The 24,812-nt window shown below is 42.4% G+C and overlaps 1 protein-coding gene across 3 annotated transcripts in view; it reads left to right on the forward strand.

The window, feature by feature from the left end:
- Positions 1–24,812, forward strand: part of mctp2a (multiple C2 domains, transmembrane 2a) — a 38,796-nt gene that overhangs the window by 846 nt on the left and 13,138 nt on the right. The window contains exons 1-17 of one of the 3 annotated variants that reach the window (XM_049573085.1): positions 82–1,116; positions 5,169–6,365; positions 7,891–7,950; positions 8,036–8,147; positions 10,686–10,828; positions 10,943–11,019; positions 11,119–11,233; positions 11,324–11,347; positions 13,675–13,851; positions 14,574–14,704; positions 14,811–14,997; positions 15,241–15,334; positions 15,430–15,532; positions 15,629–15,731; positions 16,284–16,385; positions 16,506–16,580; positions 16,870–16,989. In XM_049573085.1, coding sequence (XP_049429042.1) covers positions 5,181–6,365; positions 7,891–7,950; positions 8,036–8,147; positions 10,686–10,828; positions 10,943–11,019; positions 11,119–11,233; positions 11,324–11,347; positions 13,675–13,851; positions 14,574–14,704; positions 14,811–14,997; positions 15,241–15,334; positions 15,430–15,532; positions 15,629–15,731; positions 16,284–16,385; positions 16,506–16,580; positions 16,870–16,989 — 2,808 coding nt within the window. In that variant the 5' untranslated portion in view covers positions 82–1,116; positions 5,169–5,180. Of the gene's footprint in view, positions 1–81; positions 1,117–5,168; positions 6,366–7,890; positions 7,951–8,035; positions 8,148–10,685; positions 10,829–10,942; positions 11,020–11,118; positions 11,234–11,323; positions 11,348–13,674; positions 13,852–14,573; positions 14,705–14,810; positions 14,998–15,240; positions 15,335–15,429; positions 15,533–15,628; positions 15,732–16,283; positions 16,386–16,505; positions 16,581–16,869; positions 16,990–24,812 lie in introns of those variants that run through there. The other 2 variants (XM_049573083.1, XM_049573084.1) reach the window with 2 other exon arrangements.

A 24,812-nucleotide genomic window follows, 5' to 3' on the forward strand; every position in this document is an offset into this window, starting at 1 on the left:
CCCAGCCCTGCCTTTCAACTGGGAGCCAAGTTGGGGCTCTTTCATGTGGGCCTGATCTCCTTAAGACATCAGCAAATATTGAACAAGACTCAGTCCAGACTCAAACACATCTGTTGTCATATAGTCTCCAGTGTTAGGCACAGACAAGGAGAGAGAGAGTGAACACCAGTGGGTCTGTTGCATTAGCTTCGATGTGTGGACATAAAGCTATAGTTTATACTTTGCAAACACAAATGCTCACTTTTGACGAGCTTAGGCTAAACCATGTTCCACTGTAAACAAATATGGGGCTGTGTGAGAGGAATGGAGTTTGGTATGACAACGCGGCCGCCGACTGCCAGATTCGTGCTGAAGATCAGAGATGAGATAAGACGAACAGATAGCCAACATTTCATATGCCTCAGTCATGTTGTAGAATCCATCAGCAGTATTTTGGGACCGTTTTGGACAGATAAGAAGGACAGTTGTATTGTAGAATTAGGATAGATTATGGAATTAAGCATTTTTCTCAAATACTTGGAGCTATAAGAGAACGCACATTAGAGGAAATGTAATGCATACAAGTCTTAAAACAGACAAATTGCCCCTCAAATGCAAATAAATATTCAAATCAACAATAAACAGACTGACAGGCAGGGAACAGGCTGCTAAACTTGCTGTACTGTGAGCCGAACTGTTTCATCATAGTTTGATGTCTCAGTGTGTATTTTATCTCTTGCTACAGTGTCTGAATATACTCACTATTTGTCATGAGTTTTTTTCTGACCCCCACTCAACTGAAGTTACTCTGTATAGCTCCATCTATTACATTAAACTTAAGTAGGACTCATCACTCAGCTGCGGCATTCCCATAGTCGTTGAAACTCACCTTGTGAGACTGGTATGGCTTGTTTCGCCCAGTTCTTCCTCTCCACCAATCACCTGCCTTCAAAGTTGTTCTGGAGCAGGAATGGGCACTAACTAACTAGCCACAAGTTGGGCTGCCTGAAACACTTCCCCTTTGACATCATTGTTATGATGGTTGCGCTGTCTCTCTGGAAATTTACTGCTGCTCTCGGTGGAGACTGATCCGGTGAGTGGCTTTTTCAAGCTGTTCAGCAGAGGTCGACTTGACAGGTATGGTATCATGTTTTTGTTTTCTAAATTACACTAAAAAAGTCAGTAGGTAGTGAAGTAATTTATTCTAGAATTCTAGAATTGTTTGAGACATTAGACCTTGGCATTCATTGTGAGATTTGTCTTTGATACTGTACTGTATTTGATACTGCATTGCTACCTACTTTTGATTTAGCTGATTGATTTAGTTATGGACAGGCAATGTTTGTGTTTTATTTACAGTAGATGAAGATGGAAAATTGGCCCAAGTACAGATTCAGATGGCACACAAACAATATAGATGTCTTTACTATTGCCTGTGTATGAAATCAAATCCTCTGAAGTGTTACTATCTAAGATAGTATTCCAGCCAAAGTGTTAGACAAGATAACAAATGTGGACAGGGAAGTATACGGTCGCCCTGAGGGTCAAAGAGCTACAACATTTCTGAAAACACTACAAAATTCCAGAAAATGCTACAACATTTAAAAAAAACACCAAAACAATTAACCACCACGACATTACAGAAAACAAAACAACATTAGGTGTGACTCAAACTGGAAAAGGTAATTATTGATTGATTCTTTGTTCTCACTGGGATGCACTGTCTGTCAGTCTGTGACAAACAGAAGTACTGTGTAACTTCAGTTAATAGCCTGGGCTTTTTGCTTAAATCACTGAAATCAACAGGCCTATATTTGGGACAGGCCTTTAATTTCTTTCACACAAAACTGTTGCTCAGCAAAGACCGGGAAATATAATCAAATTGTATTTTTAAACCAGTATGAATATTACTTGTTTGGCTTCAAGTAATGTATCAAAAATATTATAAGCCAACAACCCAGTTTTATACACCCCAAGAACTAATATACAAAAACAGAACTGCTTGGCAATCAGACTAGGTGTCTAAATGAGACAGGTGTTTATTTGTCAAAATGTGTAGCCACAGCGGACAAGTAAAAAGGGACGATGTGTTTAACTGGCACTGGGCTTTAGATTGAATTTTTATGGTACATCTTCTGTTTGATTTCCGGTGGACTGGATGCCTTGCGGCACATTCCTGTCTCTTACAAGTCAAGCGTATAAGATTAAATAAAACTTTGTTCACTCCTAAACTTGTTGCCAAATTGGTGACTTTCACGCTAGATTTAGCAACGTTATTTCCGTCTCTCCTTTTGTACAGCAGCATGGTGCAGGCACCAGCTGGGCCAGGAGCAGGCGTAGGACGAGCTTTAGGGAAGATGTCACTGGGCGTCCTTGTGATTGACCCGTCATTGAGAATTGTGTGTTTTCAATCTTAAGCCTCCACTTTGGACAGGCAGACAAGAGAAGCAGCATGGTCGGTACCTAAAGTCACACAATAACTCGAATAACTAACTGATCGAGGGGCAGCGGTAGACCAAAGACTCACTTTGAGGAGAGCATAACATAACACCATCAGTTTCCCATTGTAAATGGGTACCTGACAGCAAGGTGAAGCAGTGAAAATATTCTAAATACAGCATATGCTTAAATTGGTGTCACATTTTTATGTGGCCCCCATTCCACAGTAGCCACACTCCCTTTGCAGAAACACAAATTTTACCTCATAGTTGACATGACATACAAATGTTATGTTGAGGATTTTTTTGTTGAATTTGATTCACTAAATGCTTAAAATGCCTCCATTTCTTTCAGAGTATAATTATTTCTCCCCACCACCATTCCCTCCATCCTGTTAGCATCCACATACCCCTGGATGTGGAGCTGTGGACTTTTGCCTGCCTTTTTTGACAATATCGTAGGGTCGGACTTGGCAAAAAAAGTAGTGCGATCTATAATACGGCGCAAATTCTTCAAATTCAGTGGTCCATGTTGCTTTTTTCCAAGCTACTGTATCATTAGTCATGAGACTGTACTAAATCCCAACATCCATCCACCGTACTCCTGCCTATGAGACTACTTAGCCAGGAGTAGAGCAGAGAGCGGCTTTGGAGACAGACCATCAGGTGCTGGCCGCTTCCTTCACAGCAAAAGTAGTCCTATAGTCCGGGAGTTTGGTGGAAAGGAGCTGCGGCGTAGCAGCTATGCACACTGCAGACTGTTAAACATCGATTTCCCTTTAGGAGTAGATAAAGTTTTATTTTATTGTATTATCCCAAGCTGTGAGAGACAGCAATGTGCTGCAAAGCATCCAGACCACCAGAAATCAAACAGAAGAAGTACGTACGTTTATCGCAGACTGACAGATAGAACATCCAGTCAGCGACAAGGAATCATTGTCCAGGAGTACCTACCTTTTCTAGTTTGAGTCTCACCAAATGTTGTATTAATTTCTGAAATCTTACTATATAATGATGAAAACTCTGTGTGTGGGTGTGTCTGTGTCTCTGTTTCACGTTTTTCTCCTGACTGACATGGTCAATCCATGTGAAATTTGGCACAGTGGTAGAGGGTCAGGGGAGGATGCGAATGAGGCAATACTACATCAGTTGGCCAAAGGGGGGGTGCTATAGCAACCGATTGAAATTGCAAACTTTTAATGGGCATATCTCATGCCCCGTATGTCATAGAGACATGAAACTTTGAACAGAGATGCTTCTCCTCATGAGGAACAATTTTTCCTCAAGAACCCATAACGTCCATGTATAGATTTTCCGCCATTTTGAATTTTTTGAAAAACACTTAAAATTGAACTCTTCCTAGGAAGTTTGACCGATCTAAATGACACTCGGTGAACATAATCAAGGGACCAAGATCTAAAGTTCCCTCTTGGCAGAAGTTGAAAAACTTAATAAAACTGAGCTTCTATAAGGCAATGAATATTGCGGAGGGCGTGGCTCATCACATAAAGGTGTATAACATCTCAAGGGTTTCACCAATCACCACGCAACTTTGTAGACATATGACCACACATAATCTGAGGGGACCCCTCCTTTATTGACCCCATCAAACAAAATGGGGGCGCTAGAGAGCTAATTTCTTATCTAGGCCTAACTGCCATATGGATTTTTACTAAACTTGGTAGATATGTAGAACAGGACGCCTCAAGGTGACTGGAGGAATTTAACTCTAATTGGCAACTGGGTGGCGCTGTAACAACAGAAAAATGCTTAAAAATGGCTAAAATGCGATCGATCGCTGTGGCTCCACCTGTGGACAAATGCTGTGTTTTTTTTCTAATTTTTGTCATGACCAAGTCATGGTATGGTATGCTGTACATAATCATGGAAACTGTCAGTGTGTCATTCTGTCAGTCAGTCATTCTGTCTGCCCCACGTTTTTCTTCTCACTATGTGAGAAGGTCAGTCTATGTGAAATTGCACATAGGCATTGAGGATTGGCATAAGTAGAAGGTGACAAAGCTACCAGTGGGTATGGACTAGTGTTGTAGTATTTTGTGAAATGTTGTGTTTTGACCCTCAGGGCCACTGTAACGTATGTATGTTCAGAGGTATATTCTTTGGTCAAACTTTGGAGTATAGGGGACATTATTTTAGTGATGTGTTTAATTATAAAAGGAAAGTTAGTATTTTTTAAACTGGAACCTATTTTCCCATGTTTTTCTGATTAAGTGACTCATGGAGACAACAATTTAGCAAATTTTGCACAGTCAATTTCCATCCACTAAAAGTGCTTGTTTTTGCCACTGGCAGGTTCAGATTGTTATTTTAAGTATCTGGTCTTTCGTTAATGCTGTCTAATAACAATCTGAGCCTGTCACTGGCAAAAACAAGCTACTTAAATGGATGTGAGTCAACAGTGCACACTTGCCCTTAGGGATAACATTGCAACCTGTTCTGCGGTTTCAGTGATCTCTCTTAGTACTGGGACAGTTTCAAAAATTGTTCTCTCCATTTGACACTTAGACACAGATACATGGGTTTCAGGCTAAAAAACCATAACGGTTTAGAAATAAAGTTTCCCTTTGATCAGTGGCAATCTTGAGTACATTTCACATTGGACTATTGCAGTGTATATCATTTCCATGGACTGAGTCTCCTGCTAATAGGACACCTTGCTGCATTGCTTTAAGCATTTACACAAGTTACACAAAGGATCTTTATCTCACAATTTTCATTGTTTTTTCAAAGGTGTCACTCAAGATGGATGTCAAGAAAAAGACCTTCTTGGAGAATTTGCGTCTGAAAACTAAGTTGGGCAACCTGAAGAAGCCAAAGAAGAAGGCTCTTGCCAAACAAGGAAGAAACCTGGCCCACCGGCGCAGTATTTCTGTACCAGACCTGAGCTTTGTGCCAGGTGGAGCATTCTCTACAGACAACGCCTTGGTGTACACTCCCAATGATGCCATCTTCTTTGGCCATTCCCCTGGTCAGAGTGATACTGATTCTATTGCAAGTGGTTCGATCGGTGATGGACCCTACTTCACAGACAAACTGAACGATTCAGTCCCAGAAATTAGACTCCACGGTCCCACAGATCGCACAACTGCTGCTTTGAACAGAGTAAGTGCCCCAGCGGGGACACCTGGCCTTTATGAGGAAATTGATGATATGATGAATTTAGCCTCACAGAACAAGGTGAACATGACTCCAGAAGGCTTGTATGCTCAACCTGATAAAAGGGCCAAAGGGAATGCAACTAAATTTCCTTTTGAACCTATTCCTGCACCAAGATCGGTTTTTACCAATGCACTTTCCCCAAGACCAGACCACGTAGAGAGAGCCAGTGTCTCTAGTGAAGATATCCCAGCTGACAGAGTGCTTTCAGGGAATGTTTCTGCAGTTCTGGCCAGAGCAAGCTCACTGGGAGAACAAATGTACCCTTCCACAGAAAAGAGGACCACATCATTTGAGTATAGACAGCCATCATCTGAAAAAGGAACTCCGCCAGTAACCAGAGCAAATGCTCTTGTAGATAGAAAACCATCATCTGAAAAAGGAACTCCACCAGTAACCAGAGCAAATGCTCTTGCAGATAGAAAACCATCATCTGAAAAAGGAACTCCACCAGTAACCAGAGCAAATGGTCCTGCAGATAGAAAACCATCGTCTGAAAAAGGAACTCCACCAGTAACCAGAGCAAATGCTCCTACAGATATGTCTCTGACATTAGATAATCTGGGTATTCCATTAGAGAATGCAGATGGTACCTCTCTGGACTCTGCCTGTGGCAGTCCCTTCGAGGAGCAAGTCTTCATGTCCTGGGTGACAGAGCAGGAGGAACTGGACCGAGAACCCTACTCTCCTTTTTTGATGAGAGACTACTCTATGGAAGAAGCTCTGCTAGAAGAAACCCCGGCTGAGGAGGCCCTGGAAGATATCGCAGAGGTCAGTTTTATTACAAGCGTATTTAATTACATGTATAGTCAAACAATCCTAGACTTATTTCAGGTCTACATGTAATGAAGACTATGTTATTTGAAATTTGTATTCAGATTTCAAATTAGTCATTTCCTTTTATGGTGATAAATCAAACAGATGGAAATCCAAACAAATTAAGTCCTGTGCATATACATTAACTTTTAGAGCCCCTTCTGTTGTAGAAACTTAGATGAAAGTGTTAATCTCATAGGAATTAGATAAAAGTATGCAAGCTCTAGTGCTCCAGTCAATAACGTAATATATTCTCACATCGGTCATATTTGCATGCTTTCATTTGACTTTCAAATAGTGTGGTTTGGTTTTTCACACACTTCAGCTGTTATGCTCAGAGTTTTCCTCGGCCTGTAAAACGGTGAATGGCATGAAATCGACATTCCTTTTCTAAGCCCGAGCTTAGGCTTGTGGTTTTATTACACTTCATCCCTGTGGCACTGACATACAGTTAAGACAGTGTGTGTATTCTATATATACCCATTGTGACAGTAACCATTCAGCCTACAGGTGCTACATATCAAAAGCATCCTCTGATGGTTGGTGTTAAATGTAAAGTGACCACATGGGATTTGGCTTTTTACAGCCCGTGGGTAATGCTGAAACCGAGACTATTATGTACTCTTTTGTCTAGATGTCTCTGAGATACCAGTCAAAAACCTGCGTTACTAGTTGGAGACACAATGTACCGTGGAGAGCTGTACAAAAAATACACAAAGAAACTGATGATATCTCACTTTGCCTTTCACTTTTTCCTGCTGTGGGCATTATTTACATACTGTAGTCCATTGGTGGGGTCCCTAAAGGACATTATCTCAAGTCATGACAAATACTTTTCTGTCGCTTGAAATGGATAAACACGATTTTTTTAATTGAAAGCAACCCGGTTGCACTCCCAACTTGTCAGATACCAATGCTTGGTCACTGACCCTTGGCGTTAGACACTGATGCAACAAGGCACCCTTAAGCGGTGGCATTTTTTGACACTCTGTAGTATAAACAGGGAAAAAGTCCACATGGGGCAGGTGGGAGTGGAGGTGGTTGGGTCAGACAAACTCCATACTTTCACCTGGCAGCAATAGCAATGTAGCATGCTAGTTTGTGTAGCACACTATGCTAGTGACGATTGTGATCTAATCTTACCTACACCTAAGGAGCTAAACCTAAAGGCAAGAAATTGTACATGTCCTATGAGTTAATTTTTGAAAAGACACATTGCACATAACAAATGTTAATTGACATGCTGTCACTGAACATTCTGAACACTGAAGGAGTACCTAGCACATCGTATTTTGACGTGTAGTGCCACTGACCAAGCATCTGTACTTGGCGAGTTGGGAGTGAGAATGTGTGACATGAATCGACAAATACACTGTGGACCCAGAAACTGTACATACACTTAGACATCTCAGCTTGACTGTATTATATAAAGTGTTTGCATTGTGGTGGTTCATAAAATATGCAACTTTTTTCAACGTAGATGTCCAGTGAACCATCTGAGTTTTTTGATGAAATGTTGCAAGATCCTCTGGAAAGCACTGTGAGTACTCACTGGACTGCCCTGCCCATTGAAATAAGCCAAGCATCTGGTATGAGAAAGCATATAAATATAAATGTTCCCACAGCAGGTTGTGACGACAGGGCCTGATGTCCAAGCACCTACCCAGTGCCAGCGATACCTCCTGAACATCAACCTAAAGCAGGGAAAAAACCTTGTCATCCGAGACAAACGCTCCGGTAGGTCAACATCTTGCTGGTGATCCATAAGACTTTTCACAACCTGTAAGACTAAGTCGCTGTCTCACTTAGATCTTGAGAGGATAACAACTAACATCAAACTGTTCTTTTAAATGTGGGATTTTTTTTGAACACTTGGGTGGATCAGCACAGATCAAGAGATGCCCAATCAGATTTCTTGTACATCTTAAAAGAATGCAGGTCTTTGTGTTTTGGCTTGTGGGTACAGCTAAAGGGTGAGCTCTCTATAAAATACTGCGCACACATACCATGCGCATGCATCTCGTTTATCTATCTGTATTTATGAGCCAATGACAATGTGGAAAGCTGTAAATGGGAAATCTGTTTTTGTGTATAAAGGCATGATGGGCTGTGTTCAGTTAATGCATGTGTTTACTTGTACGGATGACGCGGCTTGTCGAGTGGTGCATGTGCAAAGGGAAAAAAAACACACAGAAAAAGTATGCAGTCAGACCAGTATGACAAAAGATAGACTGGGATAAAGTACTGAGTAATTAAAGAGAACACACGATGTGGACATGAGAGCACAAAACTTATTTAAACAGTTGATTTTAAATGGTATTGGATTCTTTGCGAAATTTATTTGACAATCAAATGTTGAATAGCTCTTCCTCACAGTTGATTGGCTTCGTTGAAACAAAGCCTGTAGCTCATAGCTTTCAAAGAGGAAGAGTTGTTTTTACTTACCCCACAAATCGTAATTGTTTTTAGAAATTACATTTTTCTGGCAAAATGTTTTGTTGATGTTTGATGTAGTGTTAAAGCTATATTATTTGTAAAACATTTTTTATTAATATAATTTACCTAATGCAGTGCTTTTGGATCTGTAATTTGCTTGTCATATCTAGGTATAAAATCAAGCATAAACTTAGAGAGATCATTTAGATTTATCACATTTGAATGACTTTGTTTTCATAAGTGGATGATCTTTTAAGATCTGATTATCCATTGATAATGATACTAATCTGTGAGAGAGGGAAAGACAGAAGACACAAGTGTGTAATACAGATTTCCACACATCTTGTTCTCTCCTTGAGGCCCAGACTCAGTTTGCTTTGGGAAAGCAGTGACACCCGGTGGCCAGAGATGGAACTACAGCATGAGAAAAATGCATGTGTGGTCTCAATAAGTGTGCTATTTACTGACAGTATTTATATGGCAATTTTATGGACTTAAATGATTAATTTTATTCAAAGTAAAAATAATAGTTGAAATTGGCAATTTTAAATTAATAGATACATTTTAAAGTAGAAAATGGTGACATATCTATCCATATATACATTTATCAAAGCTACATCAATCTTATGGATTTGAAAATTTATCCCTTAGGTGATTCTGTACTTTTAACCAATATGATTTGTTGCTGTAGCTCCTGTAGCTTTGGGAAATCACCTCACAGTGAAACGGCGCAAGGACTTCCTTCTTGGAATGATGCTTAGCTGTTTTTTTTTTTTTTCTTGCCTGGTGCCAGAAGACCCTCCGAGCCCAGTGCCCTACTCCCTGCTAGTTGAGACCTTACTTTCCCTGACAAGATGGCACCATGATGATGCAATCCCCACACGCCCCCTGTCTCTCCACTGTTTGCCCAACAATCAACACCGTGCCAAAGGCTCACCAATGGCATACATTGTCATTACATATTCTGAAAGGACCCACACCACCAGCCCCCACTCCTTGGTTTTTGTTCTCCCCTTTTTTCCCATTAATTTCCATCGTCACCGTTCTCAGTCATGCCAGAGCTTTTCTCCTTGCTAGCTGCCACATTCTCCTCCTGTCAAGTTGCCTGGAGGTTTCCCTGTCACAGGCTGGCAGGGTGGAGCTGCTGTGGGTCCTGCCTGCCTTTGCGAGATGTTCATTTGGAGTGGGGAGCTGACAGGCCTGACAGCCCATCCCCACAGGGCCTTTGTCATGTGATTCAAGCCTCCCTGCAGGCTCTCTCAAGCACCCCTTTATTCCCCTATACAAATGAAGGCATGGGACTGGCTTTCATTTTTTGGCCAATCTGCATGCAATTGCAGAAACAAAGAAGTCCCATACCCCCACCCCACTCGCAGACAGACTTTCTTAACAGGCTTGGGAGATTAACACTGGTTGCTTCTAGATTTTGGTTTCTGGTTGCCTCATGCTGGCGAGTGTTTCTACTCTTTCACAATTAAACAGCTACATCCCTCTGTTTTTGCCATGTGTGGGGTGCACCTCCTCCTCACATATTTCAGTCTCTCACACGACCAGCATGGGGGAAGGGTGTGTATGTAATGTGTGTGTGTGGTCATGTGTGTGTTTTAATACACAGTGTACATCTTTAAAGTGACAATATGTTCCACCAAAACTGAACATAGTTTTAATTTGATAGTTACAGTTTAATAGTTTAAATAACTAATTTTCAAGACAAACTGCCATGTAAATCATCAATGTCTATACAGTGTGGTTGTGTGGTAACTTCATACTTACAGTACTTACCTCATGTGTCACGCAAAATAATTTTGCTGATTTGCTCTTTTTTCTGTTTAATTTTAGGGACCAGTGATCCTTACGTGAAGTTCAAACTTGAAGGAAAACAGTTCTATAAAAGCAAAGTGGTTTATAAAAGCCTGAATCCACGGTGGAACGAGTCCTTCTCCCATCCTCTTCGAGACAGACAGCATGACGTGGAAGTTCGGGTAGGCATTGCTTGTTTGAACATAAGTGCATTTTCTTATGATACAGGAAAAGCTTTATGCCAGAACACACAATTTCTGTTTATAATCTTGATGATGTTTGTGATGTTGTTGCAGGTCTACGATAAAAATCGGACTGCTGATGAGTTCATGGGTTCCGGCATGATTTCTCTTAAAAATCTTGATTTGTACAGGTGAGTAATATATTTTAATTCTATACTTAAGTGAATGCATTATCACAGGGATATCCAGTAGTGATCATCAGTTTCAATCTTAATGTCCTTTCTTCACAGAACCTATGAAATGGAGGTGCGTCTTGATGATCCAAAAAGTAAAGAAGATGACATGGGATTTATTGTTGTTGAAGTGTGCTTGATGTTTAGAGATGCCACCGTCAAAAGGCCCCCGGTAAGCGTATTTCTGATATGAGAAGTATTTAATACTCTGTTCCTGTTCTTACCTGAATTGTTTGTACTGACTAATGTATTTTTTCCACAGAGATGGCCACAAAGAAAGAAACAGGTATGGATTTTTACATCATTACATTTACTTTTTAATCTAATTTCCAAATTGTATCCAGAATGCCATTCATATTCCTGAGTTCAACTTTATCTTTTGCATGAGAGTGCTCACGGTTACCCTGATCTGAAGCACTAGGGGGCAGTAGCTCACTGTACTATGGTGCAACAAAGAATGAGGTGTATGCTCAGGACTCAGGCTTTTGTGTGTAACCTTGGTTTCAGCACAGCCTATTTCTTTTGTGGTTTCATAGTGAACCTTTTTTGCAATGCATATTATTTTCAGTGGTATCATTTGCTGTGGAAAAAAAAAAGTATGGTACAATATTGCATTCTGATCAAAACCAAAATAATAATATTGACTGAATACGTTGTCATGAAAGAGCCCTTAGATGAATATTATAGAGCAGTATTTGGTTTTGTAGTAAACAAAGTTCCATCTCCTCTCAAGTGGTTTTCAATATATTGCAGCTGTAATTAGATTCAGAGTGAAATAGGAGGATTGCTGTTTGGGACTCACACTGCAGCGAGTGGGTTTATATTCACACCTATGTAGTCACTACAGCTGCCACTGTTCAGTCTCTTGATGGTCCAGTAGACAATCTCAATTTGAAATTAGATGACAAAGGAATGAAGCCATTTTCATACGCATTGTAGGTTATCCACTACAGATGGTTAAAGATACTCAAAGGGAGACAGAAATGTGTGATGGGACTCTTCACAATGTTCTGCTGCCTAAATCACAGTGCTAATTTAACAATGTAACAATGCCATTTTTTTCCCATTTCATTTTTGACAAACGTACAATATCTTATTGCATTTAACACCTATCCTGGAAGTGCTGAATACCCAGCTCTTGCAGCTCCACTCCCCCTCTTTCAGAACATCGTTTTCTCCCTCTGTGTTACCACCACAGAGACAGGGAATGGCAAGTGCCTGAGTAAAACTCTGCTGTGTGATAGTGTTTCAAACAGGAGGGGGGCGTATGGGAGAAGCGGGAGGGGGGCTCTGCTGTTCGAGGCATGTTGCCAGTGTGGGATGCCTAAGATCGGCAATGCTGATAATTCCCAGGCATAGCGGGCAATAACCCAGATGTTAGGATGTAATATCACAGCTGTGGATGGACAGTGCTGAGGTACCAGCCAAATGGACCTGGGTCTGAGCTCATCGTGCTTGTCCCCATGCTGTCCCACCATATGGAAGCAATCGCACAGCCCTTTTAGGACCAGGAATAGATTCTCTTTAGGGGCCACTTACAGTTAAGTGGAATTGTTTTATTGGCCGCTGAGATAGAAATGTGTCCAAGATAAACACTTGGGATGACTTGGCTGAGGCCTGTTTTATATCGCTCCTCCACTCCCTCTGTTCCTCTTCTTTTGAAGGGGCTGATATTTATAGGGCTGTGCCTGTGGTATTCCATGTTAATTCAGGTCCCTGAGATGTGCTTTGATCCCCTCCGGATTGGGTGGCAATGTGGGTTGTGACCCCGTAGTGAAGAGGAGGGGCCGGAGTGGCAGGGGAGTTGTAGTGGGGCTGTTTGAAGCAGCGTCGCCGGGGCAGTCGAAGGAGCTGGGCAATCAAAGAGGCTAGAGCAGATTACGGTCCTGCTCTTTAATTACAGTCAGCCCTACACAACCTCTCTGCTGTTTGTTTTTACAGCCCTGGCCTATCACCGCATGGCCTCACGGGAACTCTAACATGGAAACATATCAAGGCCTCTCTCTCTCACTCCCTCTGTGACACACGGCAGGAGAAGTGGATTATTTGCCGGGCTTGTCCTTGATTTCCAAAGAGTCCTCGAACGCACAACATCCATGTTAGATTCACTTTGGTGGAAACAATTTGTTATTTCGCTGGTTAAATAAATATTGGATGAATTTACCAACATGCAGCAAACTCTGATGCTGGCCATACATGCTGCATGTATGCATAATTTGCTGATGAGAGAGCTGTGCGGTTTGCATCATTACTCACTGCTGCCTGCTGTCTCTTGTGCAGTATGCCAAGTGTCCTGCCTCCCCACACTCAGTCTGGGAGCCAGTGATGAGTGGGACTGTCACAGCCAGGGACATCTGGCTGCTTGCTGACGTCCCTCTCTTCCTCGCTCTCCAGGAGCCTCCATGGTGTGGCTTACCTGTCAGTAGAGATGTGCTAATGTGCTCCAACAGAGATGTGCTGTATAGTGTGGACCTTTGTCCTACTTTCATGCACTCTGTGAACATGATGAGGTGCCAGGCTGAGGCAGGAGCAGGTAAACAGAGGGGAGAACTCAGAGCTTCAACACACATGGAGCTTAAATCGTAACTGTCTGTGTGTATCTTTGCCCTGCAGCAGAACCAGGCCACGCCATCCCCGCGGTCAGCTGAGACGCAGAAGAATCAGCTGAAGAACCAGATGTGGACTGGGGTGCTTGGTATCACCTTGGTGCAGGGACAGGACCTGCCACAGCATGGCCATGGGGACGTTTACGTCCGCTTTCGCCTTGGTGATCAGAAGTACAGGAGCAAGGTTGGACTTGTTTTTCAAAAGTCTTTCTCTTTTCCCACTTCCCTTACACTCCCTTTTCTCATGCTCCTCTGTCTTTTTAATGTCTGCTCTTTATACTTTAAGTCTTTCTTCCCAGCCCCTATCTCTTACTTCCCCGCTTCTCTCTCTCAGCAGGTGCCTGTCAGTGACTCACCTCCACCTTGGCTCACTGGGCCATGGCAGAGGCAGCTCATTAGACTGGGCAAGCCTGCCACTCACTTCTCCCTGTGCTTCTGGTGCTGGGCTTCATTGCCTTCATTTGCATACCCAGCATGCCCTGTTCATCTACCTGTACTTGTTGGCCTCCCCCCTGATGATTCTACGGTGCACTTGTCTTGTGTTGTCGTGTCATTTCTTTGTAAACCTCTCTGCTTTCCTCTCTGCTTGTTTGTTTGTTGGACAAAGCTGATTCTAATTGGAAGCTGTCAGTGTTTACAATCCCAGAGTGGCTGCTGAGGTGTACACATACAAGCGCACACAAATAGAGACACACACACACACACACACACACACACACACACACACACTCAACACACCTCTCTTTCTCCTCTCCTGCCTTGTTCTGGTTGGACTGAATGAAGACTTAATCCACCTGTCATGCAGGAGCTGCTCAGTCTGATAATGCATTAAACTTGACATTGCTTCAAAGTGTGTGTGTTTCCACTTTACTGTATGAGCTGAATCTGTGTCTTGACTGCCCTCAGAACCTTTGCATTCAGGCCAATCCCCAGTGGAGAGAGCAGTTTGACTTCAATCAGTCTGAAGATAACCAGGAACCTCTGCAGGTGGAGGTGTTCTCAAAGAGAGGGAGGAAGGGTGAGGAATCATGGGGGATGTGAGTATTTCCTGGTGGGTAGTGTTAATTTTGCTCACATCGGCTCCTTCACAGAACTAGTTGGCCTTATGTGTTTCATTGGACCTATTTTCTTTTTGTGTCTCAGGTTTGAGATTGACCTATCGCGACTTCCACTTAATGAGAGGCAGCTCTACACTCATGTACTGGACCCCGGAAAGGGCAGTCTGGTGTTTCTGGTCACCCCGAGACCCTGCTGGGGAGTCTCCATCTCTGACATGGAAACAGCTACCCTGGAAAAGCCTGAAGAGAGAGACACAATAGTGGATAAATTTGTATGTCAAAAGAGAATATTGGTGTAACGTCCCGCTGCCATTTAGTAATGTCAGCTGATTCAGTGAGAAATACAAATATGTCATATGGATTTTATGAAATGCTGGTGGGCACATTTTCAATAATACAGTTCTGTTACACGCCAGGTGTTAAGATTGCAATTTTACGTGGCACATTTATTAACCATGCTCGTAAAAAGGTGTTTTGAATAACATGTTTTGAATAATTTTATTGTTATTCCCCAGAGCTTAAAGAACTCGCACAAGTGTGTGGGGGAGGTTGGTTTCCTTCAGGTCAAAATTGTAAAGGCAAATGATCTTCCCGCCACAGACCTCAATGGTAATCCGTGACAACAATTCACTTCTCTGTTTTCTGTCCTCGTGGTGGCGGCTTTGTCTTTACATTAAATATTAACACATCTTTGTCATTTGCAGGAAAAAGCAACCCTTTATGTGTTGTTGAACTCGGTAACAGCAAACTTCAAACTCACACAATCTACAAGAACCTCAATCCGGAGTGGAACAAAGCCCTTACATTGTAAGTAAGACATCTGGAAAAATAAAAAAACATCTGTCTTATTCTGTGTTGTATATTTTAGTGTGAATAAATGTTTCTGAACTCTTGTGTTTACAGCCCAATTAAAGACATTCATGATGTGATAGAGTTGACTGTCCTGGATGAAAATGGAGACAAAGCCCCAAACTTTATTGGGAAAGTGGCCATTCCATTACTGACGGTAAGTTCCTCTAAGATCAGCAGTTTTATGGTACTACTGAACTCAAACTCAATCACGTTTTTACCTGGTCTTCTTGTCTTGGTCTTAAAAAGGACTCTGGATTTCTTTCAAGACTGCTCAAGACCGCAATTGCCTGTGCAAAAAAGGAGTGTTGAATAAAGATAGTTAAGTTGATCGAAATTCACCTCTGCAATGCCTTTTGATAATTCTATCAAGACATTTCTCATGGTATGCTTATCCATACACACTTATATGTAGAGTATGGCAATAAAAGAGGTGAATGAAGAGGAATGTTCTTTTTGTTGTGGGTATTTTTATGGGAATGAGAATTTTTGATATCCTGCAATTTGGGACCCGCAGTGGTCTGATCTTGGTCTTGGTCTTGACTTAGTCTCAACCCGTGAAAGGTATGATACACTGGTCTTGGTCATGACTCGGTCTCAGTTAAGGTGGTCGTGGCTACAACATTGATGATCAGCACCTACTCCTGTGACATGATTTAGTTTGTTAAGGTGTTACATAAAAAATTCTGGTATTTTTTTTATGCTAAAGGTGCAAAATGGACAGGAGATATCTCTGTTCTTGAAGAAAGAAAACTTGGGAAGTACATCAAAAGGAACCATCACACTGGTGCTGGAGGTTATCTATAACAAAGTAAGGATCAAACTTAATATGTCCAAGCTTGTTAGAAAGGTGATAATGTTCCATATCCTGTGGCATGAAGTCAAAAAGTACTTAAACTGCAGTGCTTCCTTTGTTCTTTCTTTGTCCCAGGTCAGAGCTGGTATCAAAACCTTCCAGCCGAAGGAGGCAAAATTAATGGAGGAAAACCAGAAGTTCTCCAAAAAGGTTATCACCATTGATGTTTTTTAGCAGAATTTAGCAGATGGAAGAAAAAGGCTTGCAAGTATGCTCCCTTCACATCCCAATAATAAAGTGGCCACAACAAAGCTACACACGGTCGCAGTTTGGATCGGACATAGTCAACCTAATTTGTTTAATTGGCTTTAAAAGTCTAACTTCACTAGTGGCAAATAAGGCAAAGTGAAGCTGATTGAACCTCATTGCAAAGTCATAAACATTATGTCTGGTATCAAATGATACTAACCGGTGTTTTGTTCCAATTATTTCCCATTAGGTTCTTGCCCGGAATATATATCGGGTTCGAAAAATCAGCACAGCAGTTCTGTACACGTTACAGTACATTAAAAGCTGTTTTCAATGGGAGAGCACGCAACGGAGTCTAATAGCCTTTCTGGTAAGTCATTGCCTCACGTTAATGAACTCTCTTTAAGCCTTGGGGCGAACAAGTTTTGTCCCATTTCACTGCAGCCCAGTTTTAACTCTTTCATTTTATGTGAATTAGATGTTGGGGAGAATCTTTGGTTTAGTCGTTTTCTCTCTCGGCTAGTCTTTTTCCCATGAAAAACAATGGCTGCCTTCTGTTTTTATCCCATGCGTATGTGATGGATGTGCTTTATCCCTTAAATCAAACCCCACTTGGCTTTCCTTCAGTTCTGATGACATTAGAGTGTATTTGAAGGGGTGGGGTTTGGGCGTTTGTACATCTGACTTCTTAGCAAAGCCTCCTAGCCCCGGGGACGGTGTAAGGAGGATCACAGTCTCAGCTTCCTTGGGTGGAGGAGTGACAGTCTGCCTCCGAGATTTGAACCTTGTTTAAATGTCTCTGTTTAGCTGTTTTTAATGAGGGTATGTGATCTAAGGTCCTAAGCTTAAATAATCTTAAATCACCCTGTGAATCCCCCTCAGTACAGCACATGTAATGTCATGATTAAGAGTGTACACTTGCCATGAAAGCCCTGCCAGCACCGTGTCAGGGTGAGGAAGCGGTCACAGACAGGGTGTGTGAAGAACTCTCCTTTCACCGCCTTTCTTCTGTCTGCTCTGTCTCAGAATGACATGCAATTCATACCTGGTGTATTCTGTAAGCCCTTCTCACTGATCCTGAGGTGCAAATCCCCCCAGGCAATGGCCAGGCTCAATGTATCACAGCCTTTAGAACAGCAAGGCACACAGACAGGCAGGCGGACACACAGGCAGGAAGACAGAGAACAATGCGGGCGATTGTATAAGGATAGAGTGGGAGGCAGGCTACTATCTGGGAAAGAAAGTTGGAGCACAGAAAGAGGAAGACAGTTTGGTAAGAGTGCGGTCTTACGCAGGCAGATAGCGAGAGACTCGGAGGCAGGGATATGGGCAGGAGTGCAGGAGGATAGGCAGGCTGACAGGTGACAGGTCAGCGGGATGGGGCCATCTTCTTCCACCTATAATTAGATCCTCCGCAGGCGATGGGAGTGTGTGGTGGCACACTCTAATCTTTCATTTCCACTTCTACTCCACCTGCTGTTTAGGAGTGCAGCACACAAATAGAGATCTTAGAATGAAGGGGGAAAAAAAAACCTCACACGCTCACTATTTTCATCAGGACCATCATTGTTACTGTAGTATAGTGCTTCCCTGTCTTATTTTTGTCAGCTGTGTGTCATCTTGCTCCCTGTCAGCGAGGATGGTAATTTCTTGTCTCGCCTTGTCCTTTTATTTGAAACAATTGCTCTGTTTTCAGATACTAACACCGGCACACTGGTTGATATTTTTAAAAGCAGACTGCAACAGAATAGTCGGAGTTCGCCTTTGTCTGCGATGAGGTGCGCTTCAAATAGTCTAAGTGTCGAAGGTGCGCGGCGAGAATTGCCCAAACAGAGTGAATCTGCCACTGTGTATTCATCACCCACTCATCAGCCGACTGAGAGTTCAGCGAGTGAAAAGTTCTTGTTTTCAGTGGGTTATTATATTCTCAACAAGTAACGAGCGCAGTGAAACATGCAAATCACATGTAAATATTGCGTGTAATTGATAGTAACCGCAAAAACTCTGAACTTGAGTCAGCGAGGGCAACAACAGGGTCTTGACTGACTGTCATTACAAGCCTAGTGCCACGCCGCCATCCACACTAGTGCCCCTGCCCACTCCAAGGGTAGCCACTGTACAGCCACTCCTCCTCCTCCTCCAAGTCATCATTTGCAATTAAGTTAGTGTTTGGAGCTGTCTAAAGCAGCATGCCACCATGTGCCTTAATGAAAGCAGCTCCCACTCCTATCTTTATATCTTTAGGCAGTGGTAATAAGGTAACTGATTCAGACATTGACAGATGGCCTCTGCTTGCCTCTCAGATGTGCATAATTATACCACTAGTGTCTGCTCTTTTCCACAGTGGCAGGCAGCGCAGGGCTTCTCAGGGTATGCCGGTAGGAAACGCTGCAGTGGTGGGTCTAGCTTTAATATACATTACAATACATTATTTATCAAGCAGGCAGACCGGTCCTACCCTTTTACACCATATACATCCTGTAATGCATTACCGCTGCTGTGGTTTCTACTGGGACTGCGGGATGCTCGCGTAGTGCTTTACCAGGAATACTTAGCCATTATATCACTCAGTCCCACAGGCCAATTTTCTGACCTCCACACAGCATGCAGTCTACATTTGTATCCTGTTTATGTAGATTCGTGTATGCATTATGAAGCGGTTGTTGGTGTGTGGTGCGTAAGGTATTCAAATTTTGTATGAGGGATCGCTGCTCTGGTTCACGTTAACTATGTGAATGGGAGTGTGGAAAAAAAAAGATTTATTTTTTTTTTGCAGAGAAGTCTTCTTTGTTCATAACTTTTCTCTCATGAGTGGCAATCAGAAAGCTTCACACCCAGGGACATATACATTTAGCATTTACAGATTGATGGTTTACTTGGTCCTGTGCTGCAGCTGAGTGTTATTGTGTGAGGAGTGGGAATACTTGCGGTATTGTCACTGTTTGCGAGTGCAGGAGGTTACTTGTTTTGATTGTGCAATCTCATCAGCAGAGTCCACACCGTTTGAAGTCGCCTTCGATTTTCCCACCAATGTGTAGCAGTTTTAAAATAGAATCTCTCTAATTAGGTAATGTAACAAAAAAAATGCAAGAAAATGAAAAAAAAAAAAAAAATCTCCCTCACGCATTTAAACAAAGTTCTGGCAAATCCTCATAAACATTTTCATCAGTGAGCGGAAATACAAACAAGAAATTTTGATTTCTTTCCCCCCTCTTCTTGTTTATGCTACAGTAATGAGCCTAGGATCTGCGCTTTTCAAGAGTTTGACAACAGCATGTTCTTTTCTCTGAGAGAGAGGAAATGTGACAGCTAAAATCTTCATAAAATAACGGCCTTTAGATGTGCTTTTCACTAAGACTGAGCGAGATGAATGTGCTATACATCAGCAGTGACTGCAGAGGGGTCACCCAGAGTTCTTTGCTGCACGCAAGCATAGGACCTGTAGATGGAGCTACAGCACTGCTGGAAACACGAACGGAGGCGCTAAGGAGATCAGTTACTTTTCCCAACAGGAGCCATTCGTGGGAACAACTTGGAGTGAAATCCTCCATTCTGTGCATTACACCAAGAGACACAAGTTTCTTCCACACAAAAAAAGGAGAGGAAAAAAAAAAGCTAAATGAGTATGTATTAGCCAGCCAAATTAATCTGTTTCAGAAGTCTAAAGTTGAGAACAATTTTGATTTAGATGAAATGGATGAAAGTTAAAAAAAAAAAAAAGAAAAAAGAAAAAGGATCATTTACACTTGAAAGCTGATTTTGAGCTTTGCTGTCATTAGACCGCTTTAAGTATTTAAGTAGAATTAATATTTTAACATATGAGGTACCTCATCTGTCAGGAGTTAGACTAGAAAGAAACCTGTATACCTTATGTGAGTATTTGAACCGTTTTCTTTTTGTCACTGCCAGGTAGCAACCGCTTTAGACATCATTTGACAGCCTGTGAAATGCTGATTGCCTCACATCACACACTGTAAAGATGGCATTTGATGAATGTTTGATGCGATGCAGCTGTAAACACACTTGGCAGCTGCAACGGGCACTTTTTTGGGGGGCTGATAGAATCATCGTCTCCCTAGATGAGGGCAGGGCAGGGTCAGATCTGGCTCCAGAGGTCTCGGGAGACCACCTGTGTAGAGCCGCGGCAGTCGGGGCCAATAACCAGAACACCAGCCCGCCTGAGATCAAAGCCATAATCAGAGTTGTCATAATTGTTCTTGTTAACACTGTCCCTGAAAATGAGATGCTTTGTGAGTCTTGGATCTGCCTATTTGTGGTTTACTGCATTGCAGTTGTGGCCGAGCTTATGTGAGAACAGCGAGACGACTGTGCACGCCTGTGAATTGTCTCCTTGTTTCTGCTCTGCATCTGTTTTCTCTCTGTTTAAAAAAGTTGGAGGCCTAAGAGGAGTGGGTTTCTTCAGTCTCATGGGGGTTACACTCTCCATCTCCCTGGCTGTGGGAGTTCTCATAGACTGTGTAGTGGGAATGTATCTAGCAGGGGAAAAAATGATGACAGTGATGGCGATGTGTATATTCATGGTTTTGAGTCTGAGATCTATTAATTATTAAATGATAGGCTATGACTACTTGCAAACTGCTCAGCAGTGCCTCCTGATTTAACACAGTATTATTATTATTTAGCTTCCCTGAATGGCTATGTGTCAGTTGACAGCTCTGGAGGTTGGCTGAATGCAGTGTGTAACCTTGAAACATGTCCCCCTATTAGTGGGATTAATAAGCTTTCTCTGCTAATATTCACTTCATTAGAGCTGTGAAATTGTTCCTATTGTTATATGTTTTAGGACACGAATTTCAGTTTTGAGAACACATTTGATTCAATTTAAATTGGCCAAATTCCTTATTATCATTTAGCACTTTAAACTGCACGAAGCAGCTTTTAAGTACAAACAACTCCTCAGATTTATAACTGACCACACTGAATAAGCATGTGGAGGTTTTATCTGCGCATCTGTTGTCCTTAGTTGTTTTATGTTATGTTTTCATGCGTGCTTTGTGTTTAACCCCATTGTGTGTGCCATATCATAATGACTGCCTTTAACATACTTGCCACCTTCCTAGTCACAGAGGACACTTCTCCCCAGGCAGCTGAGGCGGCGACCTGTCCGCCCCTGTGTGTGGCTGTTCCGGGGCCGGTCTTGGCCCCGGCGCGTTAACGTGCGTGTGAGCTGAGCTGACAGGGAGAGAGAGTCCATGCCACTCCCTCCCCACCTCCTCAGGGGAAAAGGCTCGCATGGCAGATCTGTCACCCAGGAGGTCGCTCAGTGTTAACGCTCCCGACACGGATTAAACACTAGTGGCCAGTGCCGGAGTGCAGGGTCAGTGTAGCCACCACTGACAGGCACCACGGGGCCCCCGCTGACTGCCCCGCTCCAGCCTTGCACTGGCGCTACTCTGGCCTGGGCATGTGTCAGACAGGCAGGGAGACAACGGCCAGAGCTGGCCCTGTGAGCAAATGCTAATGCTTTGCCTCGCACGGCTGCTCTTCCTCAGTGCTTTGATAAAGAGCTGCTATCACTACTGCACTGTGCTGTGCATGCATCTAAATAAGCTGTGGTATTTGTTTATCACTGGCTTACCTTTTGTTCACATATTTTAAAAAAAATAATGAACACCAATGGGACTTTGTAACATAGTTTTTATGATTTATTTTTAGTTTTGAATTTCCCCAAATAATAGAATTGCTACTAAATGTGTCCTTTTGTTGCTTTCTTTTCATTCAGCCATCATTAGGCAAAATAACAGTACTAAATAATTAATTGTGAACAAAGTGGAAAACTAACCCCTTAACTTAAGTAAGTTAGATGCAGTAAATATAAATTTTACTATGTATCACACTGTATTTGATTTAAAATTGAACTGTGAATTGCATCACACCCAGTAACTGTTAGAACAGATTTCATCCCGCTGAAGAGGGACATGAGATTCCCCATTTTATTGCTCTCACTCATATGCAGCCTCTCTCTTTCTCCCCCTCTTTCTCTGTCTCTCTCTCCCTCTCCCCAGTCGATAAGACTTGAGCTGAGCGTATGTGAAATATTTATTCAGCGTTAGCTCAGAGCACCATGGCTGCCCACACACTCTACCTGCCCTGAAGAGAAATCTTATCTGTGCTTCCTCTGCCTCCGACACCCCCTGAAAGCCTGTCCCCACACTGGCCCAAGCTCAACACAAATTACATGTCTCATTGCTCTGCGTTTACAGCTACTTTAAAGCCTGCCGTTGCTGTCCCCAACATAAGCCCTCAGCCAGACTCTGTTTCAGCCAGGCTGGGAAAAAAAAAAAGACCTGCGTGAGCTGAGCTGCTACTTGTGCCTTTGATTCATTATTAATCTCTTTTTTTGTGCGTGTATTTTAATTGAGGAAGTAATGCAGATTAATTTTACTGCCCTTGATTTCACCCAGAAAAAGACCATCGCGATCTGAGTGAAATTGTGTCAAGGTTTTGAAGAGGCTCCTGTTTGTCTTTTTAAATTATAATCATTTAAATTTATTTTCTTGATTTTTCTATATCTCATATTTGCACATAGTCAAGTGCACAGATTTTGGCCTTTTTCTGCCCGCTACACACTCAACAAATCACGCATACACACACTGAGACAACCATACGTGTACATACACAAACCCTGCAGCCTGTAGTCAGTCTTGTTAAACTCTTTCAGTATATGTTCACGTAATCTGGCATCCGTCCACAGCCCCCATGACTGACCCTCATAATGCTGGCTGGCGCTCTCCTCGCTTTGTTTAGCTTTCCAAGTGGAGTGCAACTGAAGAGAGTAGTGAAGATACAGCCAAGATTAAATCTTCTGTGGTTTTGGATGGTACATACTCTTAAAAATAAGGGTATTTTTGAAATGCAGCATGTTAAACAAATAGTTGTTTTTAGTTTGCTGTCTTTTTTTTCACAGCAACATTAGAGGTATGCCATGGTCCCATGTGCTGTGACATTACACTAATTCAGCTCATCAACAGTATTATGTGTGTTATACTGATGTGACGCCTATTATTTATAGCCCGTTATCTGCTGTAGTGTATAAGGAAAGCATTTGGCAGCCTTGCAGTCTGGTGGTATGGCTGCCAGTCAGTAGTTTGGGTTGTTAGACTGGGCAACCCCCTCCTCTGTTAATCAATTTACAGGATGGTAGAAACTCTTATAGAGGGTGTCTTTGTCCCTTTGTTCCTGCTACGATCCCTTCTCCCTCTCCTGGGAGAGTGTGGGTGGTGGGAGCTGCCATGCTTGCTCAGCTTTAAGTTATTTTATTCACACTTTTAATCGCTGAGTGCTTTATTATTAGGTACTGGATTCTGCTGGCCAGGGGATCTGCATGAGAAGGCGCAGAATGCATTTAGTGGAATCATATTAATGGCACTATAAAACAAATCTGTCAGGCTGTTCTTAACCCTGCTGGCAGAATTGCTCTGCCCAGGGTTGCCCCCTTCTCCAAGCGCTTACAGGTGGCTAAGGAGAGTGCATCTCCATCATCTACTCCACCGTGTGCTAATAGTTTTATTAATTCATTCTTTTTTTTTTCCTCCCTAGGCACCCTGTGCATAATCATACAGACATTTTTCAGCTAAATGGTGTTTGTCAAGGGAGGTTTCCTACATTAGAGACACTCCTCCCAGACATACATACTAACACTTGTTCAATTACAAGTCGTTTGTTATCCAATTCTGCTGTGTGTAAACCTAAATGCTCAGGTATATCATTAATTGTTACCTCCCTTGCTTTTGTTTGCTGCTTTATGGCCTTTTTGGTGAAATAAATGACTGTTTTACTGCCCCATGCAACATATTAGCATTGTCGCGTGTAAAAAGTTCAAGGTTTTACTTGTCACGCGTAATTTGTTGACGGATGAAAAAATACGCAGCCAGGCCCTTAAGACTGAAACGGAGCCTCTTTGATGGCAATTAAAACAAGGATTATTTTTTATACAAATTTACACTCACGCCTGAAAGGTTGCACTTTGTCCAACATGTCCTTTAATCACTCAGCTGCTTGCTAATAAAACATAAACCACTTAGTGGGGAATTAGTTCTGTCTCCATTTCACAGAAACTCTGGAGAATATGGGGAGACAAGGGGAAGGTTTAGTCCTGCCTCTGCTCATTACTGCGGGATGTCTGACGGCGAAGTCTTAGTCTGTGCACCTGAGTGAAGGAATCTGAGAGGT

This window comes from Epinephelus fuscoguttatus, linkage group LG4 (assembly GCF_011397635.1).
Source record: "Epinephelus fuscoguttatus linkage group LG4, E.fuscoguttatus.final_Chr_v1".
In the NCBI taxonomy this organism is placed as follows: Eukaryota; Metazoa; Chordata; class Actinopteri; order Perciformes; family Serranidae; genus Epinephelus; species Epinephelus fuscoguttatus.